This window comes from Ictalurus furcatus, chromosome 8 (assembly GCF_023375685.1).
Source record: "Ictalurus furcatus strain D&B chromosome 8, Billie_1.0, whole genome shotgun sequence".
NCBI classification, from domain to species: Eukaryota; Metazoa; Chordata; class Actinopteri; order Siluriformes; family Ictaluridae; genus Ictalurus; species Ictalurus furcatus.
In genome coordinates, this window is record NC_071262.1 from 11078296 (window position 1) to 11100301 (window position 22006).

At 36.4% G+C, this 22006-nt stretch overlaps 3 protein-coding genes across 5 annotated transcripts in view; all 3 read left to right on the forward strand.

Moving 5' to 3' along the window:
- Positions 1–6156: 6156 nt before the first annotated feature.
- On the forward strand, positions 6157–13958 carry asah1a (N-acylsphingosine amidohydrolase (acid ceramidase) 1a). 2 transcript variants are annotated; one of them, XM_053630726.1, is made up of 14 exons: positions 6157–6299; positions 6409–6455; positions 6629–6719; positions 8859–8942; positions 9415–9493; positions 9657–9731; positions 9841–9886; positions 9984–10128; positions 10216–10270; positions 11877–11958; positions 12166–12297; positions 12433–12556; positions 13159–13215; positions 13338–13958. In XM_053630726.1, the coding sequence occupies exons 1-14, from the start codon at positions 6231–6233 to the stop codon at positions 13425–13427; spliced, it is 1176 nt and encodes a 391-aa protein (XP_053486701.1). In that variant the 5' UTR covers positions 6157–6230; the 3' UTR covers positions 13428–13958. The 2 variants fall into 2 exon arrangements, with proteins under 2 accessions (XP_053486701.1, XP_053486702.1); XM_053630727.1 differs by lacking the exon at positions 6629–6719 and having other exon boundaries at positions 6229–6299.
- Positions 13959–15755: 1797 nt separating this feature from the next.
- fgl1 (fibrinogen-like 1) lies at positions 15756–18307 on the forward strand. 2 transcript variants are annotated; one of them, XM_053630731.1, is made up of 7 exons: positions 15756–16090; positions 16247–16421; positions 16503–16662; positions 16958–17055; positions 17183–17271; positions 17386–17573; positions 17875–18307. In XM_053630731.1, exons 1-7 carry the CDS (start codon positions 16028–16030, stop codon positions 18032–18034), a joined length of 933 nt encoding a protein of 310 aa, XP_053486706.1. In that variant the 5' UTR covers positions 15756–16027; the 3' UTR covers positions 18035–18307. The 2 variants fall into 2 exon arrangements, with proteins under 2 accessions (XP_053486706.1, XP_053486707.1); XM_053630732.1 differs by having other exon boundaries at positions 15757–15969.
- A 2480-nt stretch (positions 18308–20787) lies between these two features.
- LOC128611277 (uncharacterized) overlaps positions 20788–22006 on the forward strand; it is a 7325-nt gene continuing 6106 nt past the window's right edge. Inside the window, exon 1 of the mRNA XM_053630660.1 lies at positions 20788–21301. The gene's annotated coding sequence lies outside the window, so the exon portion shown is untranslated. The remainder of the gene's footprint in view (positions 21302–22006) is intronic.

Consider the following 22006-nt stretch of genomic DNA (forward strand, 5'->3'; position numbering starts at 1 on the left):
GTTAATGGTGTAGGGTGGCACCTGAGTAAAGAAAGGCAATTTTCTTTGAGAGATTAAAACTTTCAGAAATCCTAATTAGAACTTTCATTTTCATTTCTGTTTTTAGAAACAGGTACAGTACAAATACATCTTTTTTTCAATCCAGCTTAGAGGAAAGTTGTTTTCAGAACAAAGGGTCAGTAATGGTACAGCACCACTGGTAGCTTGGTGATGCTGGAATTTGAATTGTCAAACTTTGGATCAGTAGCTCAATACCTTGGCTGCCAAGTCACCAGTATATAGGGTTAGGTGTGTTATGAAGTGAAGATTTTTGTAAAATATTTAATAATTGATTATTAACTGTTATGTCATTATTGGTTTCTTTTAAACTTAAGCTAGCAGAAAAACTATAGCACTTTTATTTCCTGTATTATTTTACAAAGTAGAACAAAATACAGTTTTAAAAAAAGCCTTTGAAAGAACAATGTTCATTATGTGAATGATGCTTTACTCAGTAATTATTATGAATTAGTATAAGGGTACCAAAATAATTCATGAATCAGATGAAAATGTCCCTTTCAGCAGATAAGCACTGAAGAGACAAATAATCAAGGACTATAATGGCATACATAAATGTCACTTGTTCTGTCTTTAAAGTACTTATACCCTGGGACAAATGCTCCCAGGACTCATGAGATAAGTCTTATCAAAGCAGATAATCAAAGAGAAATGATTAATTAATGGAGGATACTCATCTGGTTGACCAGCTAGACAAGTTTTTTTCCTTTAATCTGTTTTTTTAATCTCTCTCTCTCTCTCTGCACTTCTTCTTCAAAGTGCAGTACTTCACTGCTTTGGCAGTAAATGTGATAATGTAATAAATCATTGTATTTATAAACAGGAAAAGCTCAAATTCATATCCAGGCTCTTCTGCTGAATGCTGCCTGGTGCTTAAGTGTTACATTTTTGTGTTATAGGAGTATATTCAGCTCTCAACAGCAGTGCTTCTGAAAGATTTACTAATTATGAAAGATATAACCGTTCAGTGTAGGTGCTGATTTGAGGGATTAACTTCTATTATGTTATTATTATCAATAATACATATTGATCATAATATTTCCACCTAGCCTCGCTACCGTGTAAAACGTACCTACACATCAGCTACTGCACCAAGCTTCATAAATAACCTCGCAGAAACATCAATTAGATTTGGATCACCGTCAGATCCCATAGAACGCATTCAGACGACTGAAAGCTTGGAGTCAACACTCCACTACACGCTAGATAGAGTGGCTCCACTCAAAAGAAAAATAATTAGAGAGAAAAAATTAGCACCCCGGTATAACGATCAAACGCGAACCTTAAAACAGACATCAAGACAATTAGAACGTAAATGGCGTCAAACCAAACTGGTGATATTTCAAACAGCATGGAAGGAGAGCATACTGAAATATAGGAAATCTCTTGGCGATGCTAGAAAAATCTATTTCTCCACCTTAATAGGAGATAACAAAAACAATTCTAGATTCCTTTTCAACACGGTAGCAAAATTAACTAGGAATAAAACCACTACAGAGAGAAACACTCAATCATTACATAGCAGTGAAGATTTCACTAAATTTTTCATTGATAAGGTTGAAAATATTAGATGTGAAATACAGGCCATTAAATTAAAACCGGACAGTACTGTAACAAACCCATTACATGACAACGTAGCAATATCAGATCAATGTTTAGAGTGTTTTGCTCCGCTTAGAGAGACCGAACTAGCTACATTAATCTCTTCAGCCAATTCATCAACTTGCATAGTAGATCCCGTACCTACACGTTTGTTTAAACAGATTTGTCCGGGAGTAATTGAACCACTTTTAAATATAATCAATTCTTCCCTAAGCACTGGCTATGTACCTAAATCACTTAAATTAGCAGTTATTAAACCCTTGATTAAAAAACCTGACCTTGACCCGTCTCAATTGTCCAGCTATAGACCAATATCAAATCTCCCCTTCATCTCTAAGATTTTAGAAAAGGTTGTAGCAAAGCGGTTATGCTCGTACTTAGATAGGAATAACATTCATGAAATGTATCAGTCAGGATTTGACCTCATCATAGCACAGAGACAGCGTTAGTTAAAGTTATAAATGACCTTCTACTGACCTCTGATCAGGGTTGTGTCTCGCTGCTTGTGTTACTCGACCTTAGTGCAGCTTTTGATACTATAGATCACATTATTCTCCTTGATAGATTAGAAAATGTTGTTGACATTAAGGGAACAGTCCTCTCCTGGCTCAGGTCTTATCTGACCGATCGTTATCAGTTCGTAGATGTAAATGGTGATTTCTCCATGCGTACTGAGGTTACTTTTGGAGTTCCACAGGGTTCTGTTTTAGGCCCACTGCTCTTTACTTTATATATGCTACCCCTAGGACAAATTATTCGTAAACATGGAATTAGCTTCCACTGTTATGCTGATGATGCACAGTTGTATGTTTCAGCGAAGCCAGAGGACAGACAGAAGCTTAGTAAAGTTGAGGATTGTGTAAAGGACATTAGACATTGGATGTTAACTAACTTCCTTTTACTTAATTCTGATAAAACAGAAATACTTTTATTAGGCCCACGTCTAGCTAGAAGCAATCTTTCTGATCACATGGTTACTCTGGATGGTCTTTCTGTTTCATCATGTACAGCAGTTAAAGACCTTGGAGTGATTATTGACTCCAGCCTATCATTTGATGCTCATGTAGATAATATTACTAGGATAGCTTTCTTTCATCTCAGAAATATTTCTAAGATAAGAAACATATTGTCACTACATGATGCGGAAATACTAGTTCATGCATTCGTCACCTCTAGATTAGATTACTGTAATGCCTTACTGTCTGGATGTTCCAGTAGGAATATAAATAAGCTCCAGTTAGTCCAGAATGGAGCTGCTAGAGTCCTAACTAGAACTAGAAGATACGACCATATCACACCAATATTATCAATACTGCATTGGCTCCCAGTAAATTCTCGCATTAACTATAAAATACTTTTATTAACCTATAAAGCACTAAACGGTCTCGCGCCACAATATCTAAGCGACCTTTTGGTTTTATATGATCCACCACGCCTACTTAGATCAAAAGATGCAGGCTATTTGACGGTGCCTCGAATAGTGAAGGCTACAGCAGGGGGAAGAGCCTTCGCTTAGAGAGCCCCACAGTTATGGAACAGTCTTCCTATTAGTGTTCAGGACTCAGACACAGTCTCAGTGTTTAAGTCTAGGCTTAAAACGTATTTGTTTACTCAAGCCTACCCTGACTAGATTCTGTTCTACTACTTCGCAGTCATAATAATCTTTTTTCTCCCTCTCTCCTTTTGCTGAGCCCCACACGAATTTATGGAGATACTAGAGATCCAGATCCTTTCTGCCTCTGGATGGAGCTCAAATCTTCTCTAATTCCAGACTGCTGGGACTACGGCTGCTCCTAAGGCCATACAGACTTCATATAAATCCATAATGAACTTTTTCACACTATCTGTTGTTACCCAGCTGAGGATGGGTTCCCTTCTGAGTCGGGTTCCTCTCAAGGTTTCTTCCTCTTAAAACATCTTAGGGAGTTTTTCCTTGCCACCGTCGCCACTCAGTGGCTTGCTCAGTTGGGATAAATTCACACCTTTAATATCTGTATACCATGTTGATATCTGTAAAGCTGCTTTGAGACAATGTCTATTGTAAAAAGAGCTATACAAATAAAATTGAATTGAATTGAACTTCTAAAAGGGACAACAGCTGTAGGTTGTCTTTAATGGTACCAAAATAATTTGCACAACAGCTGGTGACAACTTTTGGTTAGATGAATGGTTTACCAGTCTTGTCCATGCAATAAAGTGAATAAGGCTGGTGTTAGGATACTTTGTTTGCTTAAGATGGACTAAGTTATGGGCTGGTAATGGCTATTAATTATGACTGGCATAATCATGTTTGCCGGATTTTCTTGCATCTTTTCTTTCACAGAGTAATGCTTTATCTTTATGGAATGTCTAAAATGTAATAGACAGACGAAACATTGTAGCTGTTCACACAAACCAGAAACAGGAGCATAATACATATATTTAGCATGTCTACATGGATGCTTTTTTATTTAGAGTTTATTCCAATGGCTTTAGCACTATTACTATTACACATCACTGAACATTTGATGATTTGATGATTATTGGAACAAAAAACATATATATATATATATATATATATATATATATATATATATATATATATATATATATATATATATATATGTGTATATATATATATATATATATATATATATATATAAATTTTTACACTACTCTACTTACTTTTTTAATATATTGATTTTTTTTTTTATTTACATTGCGGATAGTCATTTCCAGTTTATTAATTTGTCGCCAGTGTACAGCCTAAAAATGCAGCTCAAGACATGGTTATACAAACCTGGTTTTGCAAAGTTTTATTTGCCCCCATTTTTAACCTAAACTCAGTGTGTTTCATCTCTATTTATGCAAGAGTTAGTCCTCTAATTTGATTCGACAAGTGGTGGTCCAAGAGTGCTGATATTTAGTATAATACAACTGGGACATTTCATAGTTTGGATCACTCCATTTGTCTGTGTTTGATACTTAAACTTTGCTACATAAAATAGTTTGTTACTTACTTAGTGAATTACTACACTTACTACGGGCTGTCATTCAGTTTGAGCTTCACATGGCAGCACACAACTCTCTACTAGCTGTGCATTTTTTGGAAACTATTTTGCCTGTGCAATATTGCTTAATTGACATAATAATCCTGGATGTATTCCCACCTCACACCCAGCATCTATTGTAGCTTAGTTTTTGTTTTTGTTCCAATTTAATGCTATATTCTTTTGGTGGAAAAAGACACTTCTTCTTCTTATTATTATTATTAGTAGTAGTAGTATTATCTCTACACAATATCAAAACATTGTTACTGTAGATTTATAGAAACTAATATAAACACATGAACTACATTTATGAGTATCAACCAAACAAGTATAAATAAAGTAAAAAGAAGCTTGTGCTGACCCCTACTGCATACAAGTGGTTATTTCAAGTAACGATAGGAAGTCCAGCTCTTTTTATTGAGCCAGAACATTTGGCTCAGCTCAGCAATAAGAGCCGGCTCTTTCGGTTCCTAAACGGCTCTTCACTTAGTACCACTTCTGGCTTTTATAATTTAGCCAGATGTGTCAATATTGTGACCTATGATTAGTATGTGTGCACATATATCACTTAAATTATTCAATGTAATTGTACTAAACCTTTAATTGTACATGCTTTTGAATTATGTTTAGCATAAAAACCTGAAAATATTGTAAAAACATCAAACATTATTACACATATATATTTTTTTTTTTTAAAAAAACAACAACCACCTATGGGCTGCTCCCATCGTTCACTTAAAGGATCCGGCTCATAGAGCCGACTCGTTCGCGAACGACACTTCACTAATTTCAAGAGAATGAACAGATTGCTTTTTACTAAAAACAGTTTCGGCGAGCCACAGGCTTTCTTTGCATTCGTTAACTCTGTGTAACTGTCGAATTTTCCAGCAGTAGAAAGTCAAATTTCTGAACAAACAAAACAATTTTCAATTTAATTTTCAGTTGAAAATGCCATCCTCTTCTGAGGACGTTATGCTGTTATTATATATCCGTCATTTCCCGCATCTACAATACAGCACCCACACTTGTAAAATTTACATTAAAGTAGTTTATTTAATGTTTTCAATATTCCGTAGCCCATGAGGACTAGTGCACATGCGCAAACAAATAAACAAACAAACACCCTTCACATGCAACATGAATGTTTGTTTATAACACGTTACCATGTTACAAAATAGTATGAAAACAGGAACTATTCGTTTAAAATTGATGTGTGATGCAGAGTATCTCCTTGTTTACCACCGGAAGAAAACATCGCGTCGCAGGTGAAAGGGGAAGTCTTTGTAGGACTATCGAACATTTTAACATAATTACAAAAAAAAACAAAAACAACTACATGTAACATCTAATAGTGAATCTACATATTAAATATCACGGCACTGTCAAATACACGTTACATACATTTTTTGTTAAATATAAATAAAACCAAATATTTCCGTCCACCCCTCCCCGTGGCCCATGGTACATTCCAGCTGGTTGTCCTCGAGTAGGAAGTGATTTGCGCTACGGTCTGATATCCGAAAGTTGGAGGCAGGAATAAAAATGAATTTCGTAAACGTTCGTTGTAATTTGTTGGCATTAGTCATTTTTTTCTCACTTTTTGCCTGCCTAGTAAGTAATAATTTAATTTATAATGACATTAATTGGTATATGATGGCATTAAAGACCACATGAGAGACTGATAATCTAGTGTGAAGTGTTTAATGTCTCTTGTTTACAGCACAGTGAAGACTGTAGGACAGGAATGTATCCTCCTAAGGGGCCAACGTAGGTTCAACTATTTTTGTAGATCCTATGTTTGAAATGTTGAATGAAAATGACTTTGTGTGCTGCTGACTTCTTTCGCTTGTGATCTTGCCGATCTCGCTTTGAGATTTATCCCATGATACTTGAATGAATTGCTGTAGACTGAGCTCTGGTCTTACATATTTCTTGTATAGGTTTAAAAAAAATGTTACATGGTACACGCTGAACCTTGACTTACCCCCTAATCAGAGGTGGACTCATGTGATAAAGGAGAAAAAAGCTGAAGTAAGCTCTTAACGACATGCTGTGATACTTTGTGTCTTGTCTGTCTGTGTTAGGGATGTCACGATACCAAAAATCTAGTAGTTGGTACTCGATACCAAAGTTGATAAATATAAAATTTAAAACTCTCCTGGAGGACATCCTCCTCTGACTGATACTGGCAAAAAGAGAGAGAGGGGGATATTTTAGTTATTAAATACTGTCTACGTTTACATGGACAGCAGTAATCTAATTATTGACCTTACTCTGAGTAAGACAATATTCTGATTAAGGTGTTTACATGAGTCGCTTTTAGAATACTCCTTTCATTTTCCCATGTTACATGTTATAGATCATATCTCGTCATTACGTCACCTCGGCACGCCGTCCGATGTCCCTCCAGAATTTCACGTATCAACATACAGTTCATCTTCGTTATGGTACCGTATACAGTTTTGAGTGTTTTTATTTAAATTTTTTACGAACACTTTAAGTGCGGTTAATTATTTGTCATGCTGTACGTGCAAATAGACGACTGCTTGAAACCGTGGGCTGTGTCTCAAATCGCGTACTTACCTATTATATAGTAGCCGAGATACATGTATTTCGTCTACTACAGGCCTATAGTAGGCAAGTATGCAGTTTCGGATGCAGCTGTGCTCTCTTGTTTGCTGTAAAACCGTTGAGCATTGCCGTGTGTGATCGTGTCCTGTCGCAAAATGCAGTGAAAACTCTCACACGACGTTAATAATGTGATTAAGGTGTTTACATGTCTGTAATACACGTCGATAATGCGACTAAAACAGGAGTACTCCACATGTCTTAATTCGATTTGTGTTTACTTCAAGTATTACCTTAATCAGATTAAGGTAATTAAAAATTGCTGTTTACACAGTAGTTTCTTAATCAGAGTATTGTGTTAATATTGGATTATTGTTGTCCATGTAAACACACTGACTGTCTGATAATGACTAATAAAACAGTGGAGGCTACAAGTGCTAAGGTGCACTCCTAAACGTACACACACACACACCTTATACTCTGAATGCAAGCATTAGTTTAAATTAACTGATATGGTGGCAGGCCAAAAAGATTAATTAAAACCATTAACATTTCAATAATATTTTGTGACATTAGGCTACATTTTGCTGACAGGACACGGGCTAAGTGGCGATGCATGGTGGCCCATTAGGAGGTCGTTTATAACATTGCAATGCGCTTACATCATTAACAAATAACTGGCTACCGCAAACATTACATGGAGCATAACGTTAGCTGGTTTCATGGCCACAATGCCAGCTGCCTCAGACAAACATAATATATGGCCTGTGTTTCAGGGGCTTCGCCAAATTCGAGGTGTTTCCTCGCTTTGTTTGAAATGAACGATAGCATCGGTTGCACACCGGCTTCAGAGCATCAATTATATATTTGTTGTCATCTGCCTCGAATGCGAAGTATTTCCATATTCGACTCCTACCACCTTTCCTCTCAACGAGTTGGGGTGGAGCTAAACTTGTCGCCATCTTCTGTAGTTTTTCCCATATATGCTTGTAGACGTCTTCTTCTTTACCACTTGAGGACCGACTAAAACACTTACATGTATTTGCTGACCCCATCAGTTACGAAAGAATCGCAACCTCAGTACCTTCAGTACCAACGGTACCTACGCTACTGTAGAAAAACAAGTACCGTCACGTTTTAAGAATGTTTTTACTGACTTGGTACCGAAGTATCGGTACTCGTGACATCCCTAGTCTGTGTTAACACACAGAAAGCAAGGTGTAGCTGAGTACTAACCCCTCTGTGTTCCAATCAGTATTTTCCCCTAGCAATGACGTCCATTAAACTTCTGTGTGATTAGTAATGATTTTTCAATATTGTTGTTAAAGGTTGAAATGATATATGGTTAGTATAGAATACAATAAAACTCACTTCAAAATAAATTTCTCTAGGTTTTTTGTTACTCTATGGGTTTTCCACCCATTAAAACCATGTAAAGGAAGAACATACTGAGACTTTCAGATACTGTCAGATATTCATATTCGTACGAATTCTTATGAATTAAGGAACAAGCTATTCTTTGGGAAACTGGAACAGCGGATGTGAACGTGAACCTGGTTACATGGAATTTACAGTAACATGCAGGTATGTCTTGTTTTTCAGTTGGCTGCAATGATACAGGCAATAAAAGACTTAGCCAATGGCTTCTTCCATGGTAAATTACTTCATTTAGTGGATAAGGAGTTGGTGAGTATTCTCATTCAGTATTTATAGTACCATGTAACACCACTGTTAAATATCCATCCATCCATCCGTTTTCTATACCGTTTATCCTGCTGGGTCGCAGGGAACCTGGAGCCTATCCCAGGGAGCATGGGGTACAAGGCAGGGTACACACTGGACAGGGTGCTAATCCATCGCACACACATTCACACATCCACTACAGACACTTTGGACATGCCAGTCAGCCTACCATGCATGTTTTTGGACTGGGGAAGGAAACCGGAGTACCCAGTGTCAACCCCCTCGGGGGGGTGGGGGGGGGGGCATGCAAACTTCACACACACAGGGCAGCGGTGGGACTCGAACCCCCAACCCTGGAGGTGTGAGACGAACGTGCTAACCACAAAACCACCGTGTGCCCACCACTGTTAAATATCTCAGCCAAAAATATGTATGATTCCTGTATTCAGATTTATTTGTGGTGTTGTTTTTCCAGCCCTTGATTGTGGACACGCTCCCATACCCATTTAACGAAGAAATTAAAGGAATTGCTTCTGTCTCTGAAGTCCCTTTAGGTAAGGGTTGTTCTTTTTTTTTGTCTGTACCTCTTTTACGTTTATATTTCATAGGATTATGAAACATAACAATAGAGGTAATGTAGCAATGTCACTGATTTTTTTCTCTCGAAACTTTCTAATATTTTTTACTAACGAAAGTCTTTCTCTTTAAACTTTTTAGGAGAAGTTGTGCTTTTTAATATCTTCTATGAAGTTTTCACAGTGTGCACATCAGTGGTGACTGAGGACGTAAATGGTGATATATGCAGAAATTCTTTGTCCATATATGATTCATGATGTACTTTGATGAATTAGTTTCTTTATACTTTATAACTTCGTTTTTTTTATTATTATTATTTTGCAAGGAAATATATACCATGCTCGGAATTTGGACTTCGGACTGTTCATGGGGTATGACTTTTAACCTATGTTGGTATTTATTTATTTTTTTACAATGTGTTTAGGATTTACATTAGAGAATTTACTCTTTGTTTTTTGATTCTATTAGTTGGGACCGGAAAAACCAAACATGGACTCTAACTGAGAAGCTCAAGCCACTTGTGGTGAATGTTGACTTGAAGCGAAACAACAGAACAGTTTTCAAATCAACTAGCTTTGCAGGATATGTGGGAATGCTCACTGGCATTAAACCTGTAAGTGTTTCAGAAATTGCAAAGGCACTGATCTGCTTTTCATTTTTAAAAAATGTTTACAAAAGAGTTATTTGTGTTTACTTGTAGAGAGAATTCACTCTAACGATGAATGAACGTTTCAATATTGATGGAGGATACGTAGGTAAGATGCCATTTTTAGGCATGTAAAATTCAATGTTTAAAAGTGCTTATTAGTTATATATTTATAGGCTGAAGCCCGTCTGTTGCTACACAGTTTTGTCAGCAACTACCTCATAAATCAATGAATCAATAGAAAGAGGCCACTGTAGAACCACCACTTAGCAGTCATTATATGAGTGATGCATAATTCCCAACACAGCAGTGACAGTGTGTGTTGCACTGGTACAAGTACAAGCAGTTATGCCAGGGTTTTTTAAACACCTCAATGTGTTGACCAGCCAACCACTAACCAACAGCGTGCATGTAGTCAAAAACTGATTGTGAGAAAAAAGTAGAGGATGATTTACACACACTATGCATGGAAAAACCTAATGTACAATCTCTAACTGTAGACATACAAGGTGGAGCAACAAGGTACATTGGATGTAAAAGGTCTACACACATCCCTGTTGAAAATTGCAGGTTTCCATGATGTAAAAAAAGAAGCCAAGATAAATCATGTCAGATATTTGATATAGCAACCAACAACATGCAAGTGGAAAAGTAATAAAAATGTGGGGGTAATAAAAGTAATAAAAATCTTCTACATTTTATTGTTGACTTGGATTTTACATTTACATTTTACGTTTACACAGAATTTGTCAGACACCCTTATCCAGAGCGACTTACATTTATTTCATTTATACAACTGAGCAGTTGAGGGTTAAGGGCCTTGCCCAAGGGCCCAACAGTGGTAGCTTGGCGGTCTTGGGGCCTGAACTTCTGACCTTCTGATCAGTAACCCAGAGCCTTTAACCACTGAGCCACCATTGGATTTGTGCTTTGTGTTGCTATCATGATGGAAGATTACATTTTTCTTCATCTTTAGCTGTCTAACAGAATCCTGCATATCCCAGACATGGGAAGGATATAAGAGATTGTTGTCACATGCAGGGAGTGACCAGTACTTTCCAGATATTCCTGCAGCTCATTTCAATGTTGCAGCCTCCTGGATAAATGTTGTTCTTCTTGTTTTCTTCTGTTCTTGGTAACATCATTGTGGTGCTCCATTTTCTCCACTTGTTGATGACAACCTTCACAGTGTTCCATGGTACATCTAAAGTCTTGAACACTCTTTTGTACCCCTCTCCTGATCGAACACCATTCAACAATACGAGCCCATACATGCTTTGTAAACTCTTAGTGGAGTACTGATCTTTGTTTATAGTTGATCAAATCACTTCCTTGCTGACAGGTGTATGCTAGTTACTTTCGAACATGAGTTTGAATGTGACTGGTTAATTCTGAGCACATTTGTGCTCAGGGTGTGTCCATTTGTGCCACCAGTTTATTGTTTATTACGTTTTTTTCTCTTTTTCTTGTTTTCTTCTATGTTTCTATTTGTTTTTCACTTGAATTTCGTTGGTTGCTATATCACATTAAAGGTGGAAAAAGATCTCACATGATTTATCTTGTTTTTTTTGTTTTGTTTTTGTTTTTTTAAATCACAAAAACCTACCATTTTAACCAGGGTATCTTTTTTATTGTTAGTCTGGGTATGTATATATACACAGGAGCCATAGACAAACAGTCCTTGCTTGCTGATAACACCATATAATTTCTCCAAGGGATCCTGGAATGGATTCTTGGCCTGAGAGATGGAATGTGGATGAGCTTCCTCACACGAAAGGTCCTGGAAAATGCAACCAGGTTGAATCGCTCACTTTTTTTTTATTCCAAATACCTATGCTCAATATTTGTACCCTTCATTAATACTTCTTAATTACTTTTTTCTTTTGCTTTTGCTTTTTTTCAGTATTTCTAAGCATCTAAGCTGACCTGCTTCTATTGTGACTGTTGAAAAATTAACTATATATTGGTAAATATGCAAAAATGACATCCTTGTATTTTTAACAGTTATGAAGATGCCAGAAACCAGCTTGCTCTGACCAAGTTACTTGCACCAGCCTACTTTATCCTGGGTGGAAACCAGACAGGCCAGGGTTGTGTGATAACCAGAAGCAGAATCGACACACTGGATGTCTGGGAGTGAGCTCACATTATCACACTAACAGTATTTAATATATATACACTCTCAGATACATTTAATATATACACAGTCTCTGATTTGCCAGTTTACTGGGCACACCTGGTTTTGAAGCTAATATAGCTTTCGTGTTGTAGGATTAATATGAAACTTGGGAGATGGTACGTTCTTGAAACGAACTATGACCACTGGGAAAAGCCTTTCTTTTTGGATGATCGCCGCACACCAGCTATGAAATGCATGAATAAAATCACACAAGCTGTAAGTATTTACAATAAAGAACTAGCACAATATAAGCCAGGAGTTCTAAAACTTTTGGGGCAAACGACTAAATAAATGGGCATTATGACTTTTCTATGACCTCAAGTCTCTGCATTTTGCTTTCTCCTGTTATTTACAGTCAAAATTGTAAATCCATATTCAGTTAACCTTTCGTTTCGGCATGTTTTCATGTTTGTTCTCTTCACTTGTGTTGTTCCACAAGAGTCAGTTGCTTATGTTTTAGAGGAGATAGATGGATTGAGAAATTTGTCCTGTTTTATTGCTGAACTCATTATTCTAGTGTAGCATGTCAGGATAGTGAAGAGAATAAATAAGCATGTACACTCTTCATTTAATATGACTCGTGGCAACATTTCACAATAGTAGCACACAAAATCTATCTGCATAGAATGCTATTCTTTTGTTGATTTGTAAAATAACAAAAGAAAAGACTGTGAGTTTCTCTCATGACCCCCATTTGACTCTACATGAGATCACTGTCCCTAATTTGGGAACCCCTGGTACAAACCACAATGCCTGTTTAACAATGATAATAAAACATATAATTAACCTGGGCTGACCACTGAAATATGTTTCTTCAGAACATTACTTTGCCGACTATATATGATGTACTTTCAACAAAACCAGTACTAAATAAGGTAAGACATCTATCACTAGTTAACCCAGAATGAACCTAGAAGCATTCATGCTTTAATGAAGTTTAATATTATTTTAATCTGTGTTTGATGTGTGTGTGTATGTGTTGTTTTTATCACTCTAGCTAACCACCTATACTGCACTAATGGAAGTATCAACTGGGAGACTCGAATCTTACATCAGAGATTGTCCAAGTCCATGTACCCCCTGGTGATTGTCTGAACATACTGATAAAGCTGGTAGTGTCTACGCAAGCTGTTTTTAAAGCATTGCGATAATGATACTCAACCTATGAAATGTTACATTATATGTCATTGACATTTTTTCCTATTTTGGAGATAACCACTTTAATGTACTAACAAAAGTATAAATGTTTTATGTTGTGCCCATACTGTGGGGAAAATACATCTGGATGTAGTATTGTGTGTAATTTATAATTATTGTAACGTTTGATTAATATTTTTTTTATATCCTTTCCATATAAGTGTTGTGTTTCTTTCTTTCTTTTTTTTTTTGCTTATTGTTTTCTTCTTTTCTTATTGAAATAAGGCAAGTATGAAATAAATAATATAAAATGTAAAATCATAGAAAATAAATAAAATAGCAAATAATACACCTACATTTAATGGGCAGTCACAATGCACTTAATGTAATAGTCACTTCAGGGAAAATGTCAAATTTGCTTTATGTATATATTATATACTGTATATAAGTTGTAAATATAGCATTTAAGTTCATAAATCCACCTCAGATATGTTTGTGATATCTCTCTGAAAATGACAGCAGATAACATTGACACTGTTCACTCACCATGCACAGATCCAACAGTCTACTTAAAACAAGTCAGTTTTGCTAGTTTTAAGTTGTATTTAACCACTGAAACAGGCAAGTTTGTTCAGAAAATACCTCAAGGCAGGAATGAGATTGGATTTTACCTTTCTTGACTGATTGTTCATTCATTCAGTCAGTCATTAATCTTCAGTACCTGCTTTATCCTGTGAGGCAAGAATGCACCATGTATGGCACGCCAGTTCTGCTTATGGCATGATGCATATATACACACATACACAGTTTTTTTTGTAGGTGGAAACGAATTTTGTAAATGACAACATTATTATGGACACCAAGGCCGTAACCACATCCTGAATGGGGGGAGCTAGGGACCAAACCATTTGGTTGGGGTGGGGTCACAAATGTAATGGTCCTTTTTAGTTCTCTATGTAATAAAAGCCCAAATATTTATATATACATTAATTATATCTACAATGCAAGACCTTTATATTTAGGACTAAAATAACTACAGTAAGGTCAGTGTGTATTACAATACAAAAACACGTTAGATTAGATGGTTTATTATATTTCAGATGTACTCACTCTCTACCCCCAGGCATGCCTTTCATCTTCTTATGCACAGATATAGTGAATAATAATTCCAAACATTAGAGCAGACCAAATATGAATTACTTCCACTGTTCATATACTGGTAACTTTTTTCCTGTTCCTGCCAGCTTACCGTTTTTTCTCCTGCTGTAAAACGGCATGACTGTGTCAGTTAGCCAGACACAATGACTTGCACAAAATGATTTACTCACCCTCAAGTTGTTCCAAGTCTGTATGCTGTGTTCAGTGTAACACAACAGGAGAATTTTGAAGACCGTTTACACCATTATACAGAAAAGCAGTCCATATGACACAAAGCTCTCATATGGCCACTTGAAGTATAGTTTTTATGGCACCTTTATAGTGCACCTTTAAAGCTCATGATGACGGTCTTCTGCCATTTTATGGAATAGAGCTGTGATAGAGTGGAAAAGAGTGTGTGGGGGAGGGTCTTCTTTTATGTTATGAAAAGTAACAGCGTTTGGTTTTGGAATGACATAAGGGTAAGTAAATGATAACATAATTTTCATATTTAGGTGACGTATCCCTTAAACTTTTTGAGTGCAGACCTGACAAGGACATACAGACTAGCATCAAAATACAATGGTTGCAGACACTTGGGGGGTTTATTGTCCAGATTTAAAAAATGGCTAATGTACTAGATTTGCAAATAATATATTTTTATTTTTATAAATGACTTTGTCCTAACCACAACCTATAAACACACGTGAGTCAAATCCACATATTTTACCATGTTCTAGTTTAAGTCTGAGTATGATAACTCTCCCACATTTAGTTTTATGAATCATTTACTTAGGGGACAATTTGGCCATATCTGATTATTGAGGGGGACGTGTCCCCCTCACTGTCTATGGTGGTTACAGCCCTAATTGACGCTGATGTTAAGCACACAAAAGCAGTGTGGATGTTGTGCTTGGCTGTGGGGTTGCATTGCTGTACCCTGTGATTCACCACACGGTAACCTTCCACACATACACATGTGTATCAAATCAGGTATTCTCTGAAAGCCAGCCAAGCTATTTTAGATTTTTTTTAAAAAAATATATATATATATATATATATATATTCTTTTACATTTTGTTTTCATATTTTTAGTTCAATGTTGAATTGCTTGATTTTTGAACAACGAACCCATGAAGTTTAAACTTGCAAGTATTTTATTTTAAATTTTGTGTTTGGAGTCTATGCCCTTGTTGTTGTAGATCTGTCCATCTACATTGTTTCTGACTGACTCACCCAAAAAGCACGCTGGCAGTTCCAGCAGATTTTAAAAGGCATGCAGGACAGATCGGACAGGTGAAAGATCTTTGGTGCACGAGCTGGAAAAAGGATTTCAAACCAGTGCAGTAATCAATGTAAAAGAATACTTTTCTTTCTCAAACACTATTTCCTTTTGGGATTTGTTTGGTTGTTATGATGGCAACAAGACATTATTTTGTAATTTGGATTGTTTTCTGTTTTGACCTGGTTGATTCTGTGAGTATTATTACCTTTCTGAGCTTATATGAATTTAATAGTAATTAATTGTATTGAATTTATTTTTCTATTTATCCATTTGATCAAAATCCGATTCCTTTCTCCACAGTGCCTGGTAATAATATTTTGTTGCTTGTTAATAAAATGTGTGTGCAGTCCTCTGATCAATGCCACCAGGAGAGAGACAGACTTCAGGCACAGTTGAGAAGTATGGAGGCTCGTGCTGTTAAGCAGCAGTTGATGATCCAGAGCTTTCTGAACCTCAATCAGCAACCTCCACTTCCTCTAAATGAGAGCATCTTTTTTGACCTGGGAGACAAACAATATACAGGTAATAATGTGTATTTCTGTTTATATGTATTTGCTGGAATGCAGCAATTATTGAAGTTTTTTTTTTTTTTTTTCATTTCAGACTGTGCTCAGATTTTCAATAATGGCTACAAGAAGAGTGGATTTTACACGATTAAACCTGAAAAGAGCCCAGCTCAGATCAGAGTGTACTGTGATATGAAAGATGGAGGCGGGTGGACAGTTTTCCAAAGACGCTCTGATGGTAACGAGTCTTTTGACAGGTGAGAAAGATTCTATATTCGTGTATTATTTATACAAAAGTCACATTTGGAGTGTGGAACCAGAGGGCTGAAAGAATTTTTTGCTAAACTTTTTATGAAGACTTTCCTCATACTGCAACCTGACCGTATTAAGTCTTTTAAATGAATGATAATTTTTATTCAAATCACTGTAATACTTTAATAATATCATATTTTATTCAATTTAATCAGTTTCCATTTGGCAGTAGATTCAGAGAGATGTTTGCGTTACTGGTTTTTCCTGGTGAATCTAATGGGTTCTTATTTTTTGTTATAGGGATTGGAACGATTACAAAACTGGTTTTGGTGATATCAAATCTGCAAATGGAGAGTTCTGGTTAGGGAATGACAACTTACATTATCTGACATCCCAAGGTGGGACATTCCTTTATGTATGAATTTTAAATCATTCATATAAAATAGGGTATACACTATAAATATATATGCTTAATTATATATTATGTATGTTGTTTTTTTTTTTGTTGTAAATATTATGTAACAGGTAATTACAGCTTGAGAATCGACTTGGAAGACTTTGAGGGCAGCCACCGTTTTGCCATGTACAAAAAGTTCCAAGTAGACAGTGAACAGGTAGCACCTGTCTTTTTGTGAGGATTAAACAAGGAGATTATCCCTCTGTTTAGTAACTATATACAGAATAAGCATTAGTTTGAATGAATTATAACTATGCCTGCATGGTTTTAGAATCATTACCAGCTGCAGTTTGATGGATACAGAGGGAATGCAGGAGACTCGCTCTCAGGAAGCTACAACCCTGAGGTGCAGGATTGGGCAAGTCACCAGGGCATGAAATTCAGCACAAAAGATAAGGACAATGATCGCTATGAGCGCAACTGTGCTCTGGAAGATATGTCTGGCTGGTGGTTTAACAGGTCTGTTAAATATATTGTTATCCAAAAAAAAAAAAAAAAGGCATTTAACAAGTTAGTAAACTGCCTATGATCAAAAATAACAACAGCCTGTCTATAGTGGTTATTGATCATGTGAGTATTATTGTAAAAAAAAAAAATCTCTCTCAATGTCATAAATCATCTACATACAGTGCTCTAAGCATTTAATATAGCCTATTATCTGAAAAGAAATTATTATTATGTGGGAGGAAAACCCTCACCCAGTCTTAATAAATACCCTGCATGCTGTTTGCTTGAAGTTCTTCCACTGTTCTTCCTCTAGGTGTCACTCTGCCAATCTGAATGGACTTTACTATAAAGGACCGTACAGTGCAGTGACTGACAACGGGATAGTGTGGTACACCTGGCATGGCTGGTGGTACTCTCTCAAAACAGTGGAAATGAAGATCAGGCCAAGTGCCTTTGAAACTAATGAAGTCTAACATAACACGTTTTACCATTGGTCAATTATTCTTGGAAAAATATATAGATGCTGTATGCATATTGAAATATGTTTACATACAGTTTATAGTATTGGAGAACATATACTGTCAATGTAGTTTATAGTGCGTGTGTGTGTGTGTGCGTATAAACATTACACCTATATAATCACAAAATGACATGCATTTCTACCAAGCATGATCAAATGTAAATGCAAACTTTTTACTCAATATTTAATTAGACTCGATCAGAGTGAGTTACTCAAATAAAGTTGAATAATGTTTTATTATAATATCATTGTGTTATAACGGATTAAAGGTATACAATAATACCAAGTTTTATATATATATATATATATATATATATATATATATATATATATATATATATATATATATATATATATATATATAAACAAAAAACAAAAAAACCAAGGGTTCGGATTTCTACCCCGGAAGTGACGCCATCTGTCCGCAGGTGAGAAGAGTGCAGAGCTCGTGCGTACCTGTTGAGTGCACTGTTTTTCTTATAGGTGAGGTGCATGGCTGGTTTAACAGAAACATAAGAACATCAGAAGATGAGTTGTTCATCAGAAAATTCGCTACCTTACGTTGGCCGTCAGATTCTCTGAGGTTGAAAAAAAAAAAGAAAAAAAGAGAAAAAAAAAGGAACTAAAACTCATCAATATTCCGGTAAATGAACCTCCAGTCTTGTGTGTTTTTGTGTGTGTAGTTTGGCTCCTCGCTTACTAACGCGCTTTAGTAACTTGTAAAGTTTGTAAATATTAATTTTTTCCCCCCTACATATAAATTACACGATCGGTAACAGCTGAATAACAAGCAGATCTTGCTTACAAATGTATGTTTGAACAGCCTAGGAAATAGCTTGTAATGATAACCTGGTAACTATACAATGACTCCAGTATTTATATCAAAATCTAGCAAAACTGTTGCATTCATGATTTTGTTTTGTAACGATAATGCAGCTGTAAAACTATCAAGTATAGACTACACCGCATGCTTAATCAACTAGTACATTGGTTTGCTCAGTCCCATGAAGGATTCACAGCATACTATAGCTTTATGACTGGTTCACTCTCTGCACTATTTTTGGAAAGCAGTACAAGGCATCTGAGATATCCTTCTGATGAGTGTAAATCAGGTGCAAAAACAGTGTTCAGGAAATAGACTGTGCCACTAAAGGAGATGTGATCTCATGCGAAAGCAGAGCTGGAGTAAAGCAAGTTACTAGAAATAACTTTAAAAGCTGTTTTTTTTTTTTTTTTTTTTTTTTTTTTTTTTTTTTTGTTTGTTTTCTTCTGGTTGTCATGTAATCAACCCTATTCCCAATGCTGTAAGCAGCTTTTAAAGGATTGCTTAATCTAAAAACTCAGTCATTATTTGTATTAGTAATTAGTCATTGTATTGACATTATTAGGAAAGATTTGGGAGGATTGTTGGTACAGTTTCCTGAATGTATAAATTATTGCATGTTTTCTCTTTGCCAAGAGAAGAACCGGGGAGGTCTTGGCATGCTGTGTCTCGACTTACTGCTTGTCTGTCCTTTAGGGCATTGTATGGCATCCAAAAGGAATTTAAATAACTTTAAGATGCCGGAGCAAGTGTTTGAGCAGGTTCTTTTAAAGTTTTAAATGAAAGTTTGTCTAATCATGAATACAGCTAGCATGCAGAAAATCTATCTACAAGTTACATGGGGATTCAAATCTGTTTTTCTTCATTCGATGTATACTCATTTAGATTCACTGGAACATAGTATGAGAGAACGGGTTTTCTGCTGTGACAGTACATGACCATAGATTTGTGCAGTGATTTCATGCCAAAGATGGAGGTTAGAGGGGCACGAGAGTCTGAGAACAGTTGCCTTCAACTCAATTCGTGAAGAGCACACATTTTTGAATAGCAGCATTTTGAAATTGCTTGTATGTCATTTGATATTTGAGTTGTGTTGAGCATTGAGATATTTAATATAGACCTCCTCTAACAAAACAACCAGTTACTCCAAAAGTTTTAAGAGTTCACATTGAACTTGTTTCCATGGGTTGAATATTTGTAATTTGAATAAAAGAGCTGATAAAGAGCTTTGGGAAAATGGTTGTAATCGACCATACTGACATAACTTTCTACTGTTTCTTAAGCGAACAGTAATTTTCTATCTAACATTATCTTACCAAATATTTGGCTTTGGTTTTACAGTCATGATAAGCTGTAATCAGTGGATATGTGTGAAATTATATGCTGGTGTTTATCTTGTGGTTCATTCATGCACGGCTGTGAATCATTTATTCCGCTTATTGCCAGCAATCTTATACCTCAACTTAAAATGGAGCATCAGTTTTTAATCACTGAGCTGTGCCCAATTTGATTAAATCTATTCCCATGCTGTAATCCATTGCACAATTACTGCAGGTTGGTATTACTGGATATCCATGATTACACATTTTTAGTAGTCTGGATTAGGCAGGAATAGAACTGTGTAGAACACAGCTAACCAGTTCATACCATCTGTTCCCAGAAATGTACATGTCTAAAGAAATAACCTACATTTTTATTCCCCATATTTTACACACACCAAATACACACTAGTAATTATGGTAATATTTCTAAACAGACTTTACGTTGTGTAAAACAGACTCCGAATGGTCTCTTCCTAATTGGTCGATCGCATATTGACCTGAAATGACTTACGTGCGTGTATGTGTGGGGGCATGCTCTCAGTTACAGCCTTGAACAAAAAAGCTGGCTGTCGTGAACTCTTTCATAATAGGAGGCCTTTGGTCGCATAGCAACAGCGAATGCCATTCTGTCCTGCCATGTCTAAGCCCCTCCCTCCTTGCAAAGGTCCTGCTAGGGATAAGGTAACCAAATGCTCTCTCCAGTAAACTTAGCCTTGTAACATTAACACAGGCCTGAGCTGGACCTTGAACCGTGGAGTGATGTATGCAGAGGCGTGTTAGAATGAGTCTAGTCTGATTGCCCAAAGGTGATGGAAGCCAGCACTGAGAATATTTGTTAGGCAAGGAATCACTGCTACAAGTTCAGGGGGCTCTGAGAGCAAGAGCCCACACTTTAGCAGTGTGTTCGTGATGCTCTGACGAGTCGACTCTGAATTGGGGGCTGGTAGATGAATATGTGAGGAATATGCACAGAGTTATGCGTTTGGTCTAGTCTGAGACTTTTCCATACCACTGAAGGGATCAATTCCATGAGAAAGGGTCTTGACACGGGGAAGAGAATTGTGGAACATAGCTGGTAGGTCTGTTTTCCCTTTCAGCTGCATTGAATATGTTGGGAACTAAACCACTAACTAACTAACGGAATACTTAGGCTTTTTGCTATCAGAATAAATACTTTGCTATATTGCAAAAGTCAACATTCCTTTTTCAAGGGGATCGTTCCGGCAGATGTTCATGGAGAGATCATATGTAAAACTGTGCTAATCAAAAAAAGCTGCTTGTGTTTGATAGTAAACATGTGTTTAATACTATATGATGGAGTTCCCCATATCTCATAATTATGTTGTTTAAGGTGAGTGTAACATTAAAACATCATTGCTGTTTTAATATGGAAATATCATACTTTTATGAAACTATTTGGCTTGTCTGTGCCACACCATGAACAGGACCGCTGTTGTGTACAGGTTGGTTGTAAATGAAATCTTAGCAAACTGGAGCAGCTCCTGCCTAACTGTTTTTATGACCAGCATACCCAAAGAGGTCTATGTACCTAAGAATTTAGCTCTCATTTTTATGACTTTTGAAAGCACTAATGTCCCAGTAGAGGTATGCTGGTATATGACTTCACTGATTGCCCCATTCATAGTAGTGTGTTAACAGAGAGGTGATTGTTTCTTGTCTTACTTAAGCAGTCATGGTTTAAATGTTCTAAGCAAGCAGTCTGACCCCGAGATAATGTTTTGGGAGAAAGAAATAAAGATTTTCCCCAGTGTTATTAATA

Bases quoted from the DNA above. Each gene is read 5' to 3' on its own strand.
- asah1a (XM_053630726.1), top strand. From the start codon at position 6,231: ATGAATTTCGTAAACGTTCGTTGTAATTTGTTGGCATTAGTCATTTTT. The intron at 6,456-6,628 runs GTAGGTTCAACT...TTTCTTGTATAG, and splicing joins TATCCTCCTAAGGGGCCAAC to GTTTAAAAAAAATGTTACAT. The intron at 6,720-8,858 runs GTAAGCTCTTAA...CTTGTTTTTCAG, and splicing joins TAAAGGAGAAAAAAGCTGAA to TTGGCTGCAATGATACAGGC.
- fgl1 (XM_053630731.1), top strand. From the start codon at position 16,028: ATGATGGCAACAAGACATTATTTTGTAATTTGGATTGTTTTCTGTTTT. The intron at 16,422-16,502 runs GTAATAATGTGT...TTTTCATTTCAG, and splicing joins GGGAGACAAACAATATACAG to ACTGTGCTCAGATTTTCAAT. The intron at 17,574-17,874 runs GTCTGTTAAATA...TTCTTCCTCTAG, and splicing joins TCTGGCTGGTGGTTTAACAG to GTGTCACTCTGCCAATCTGA.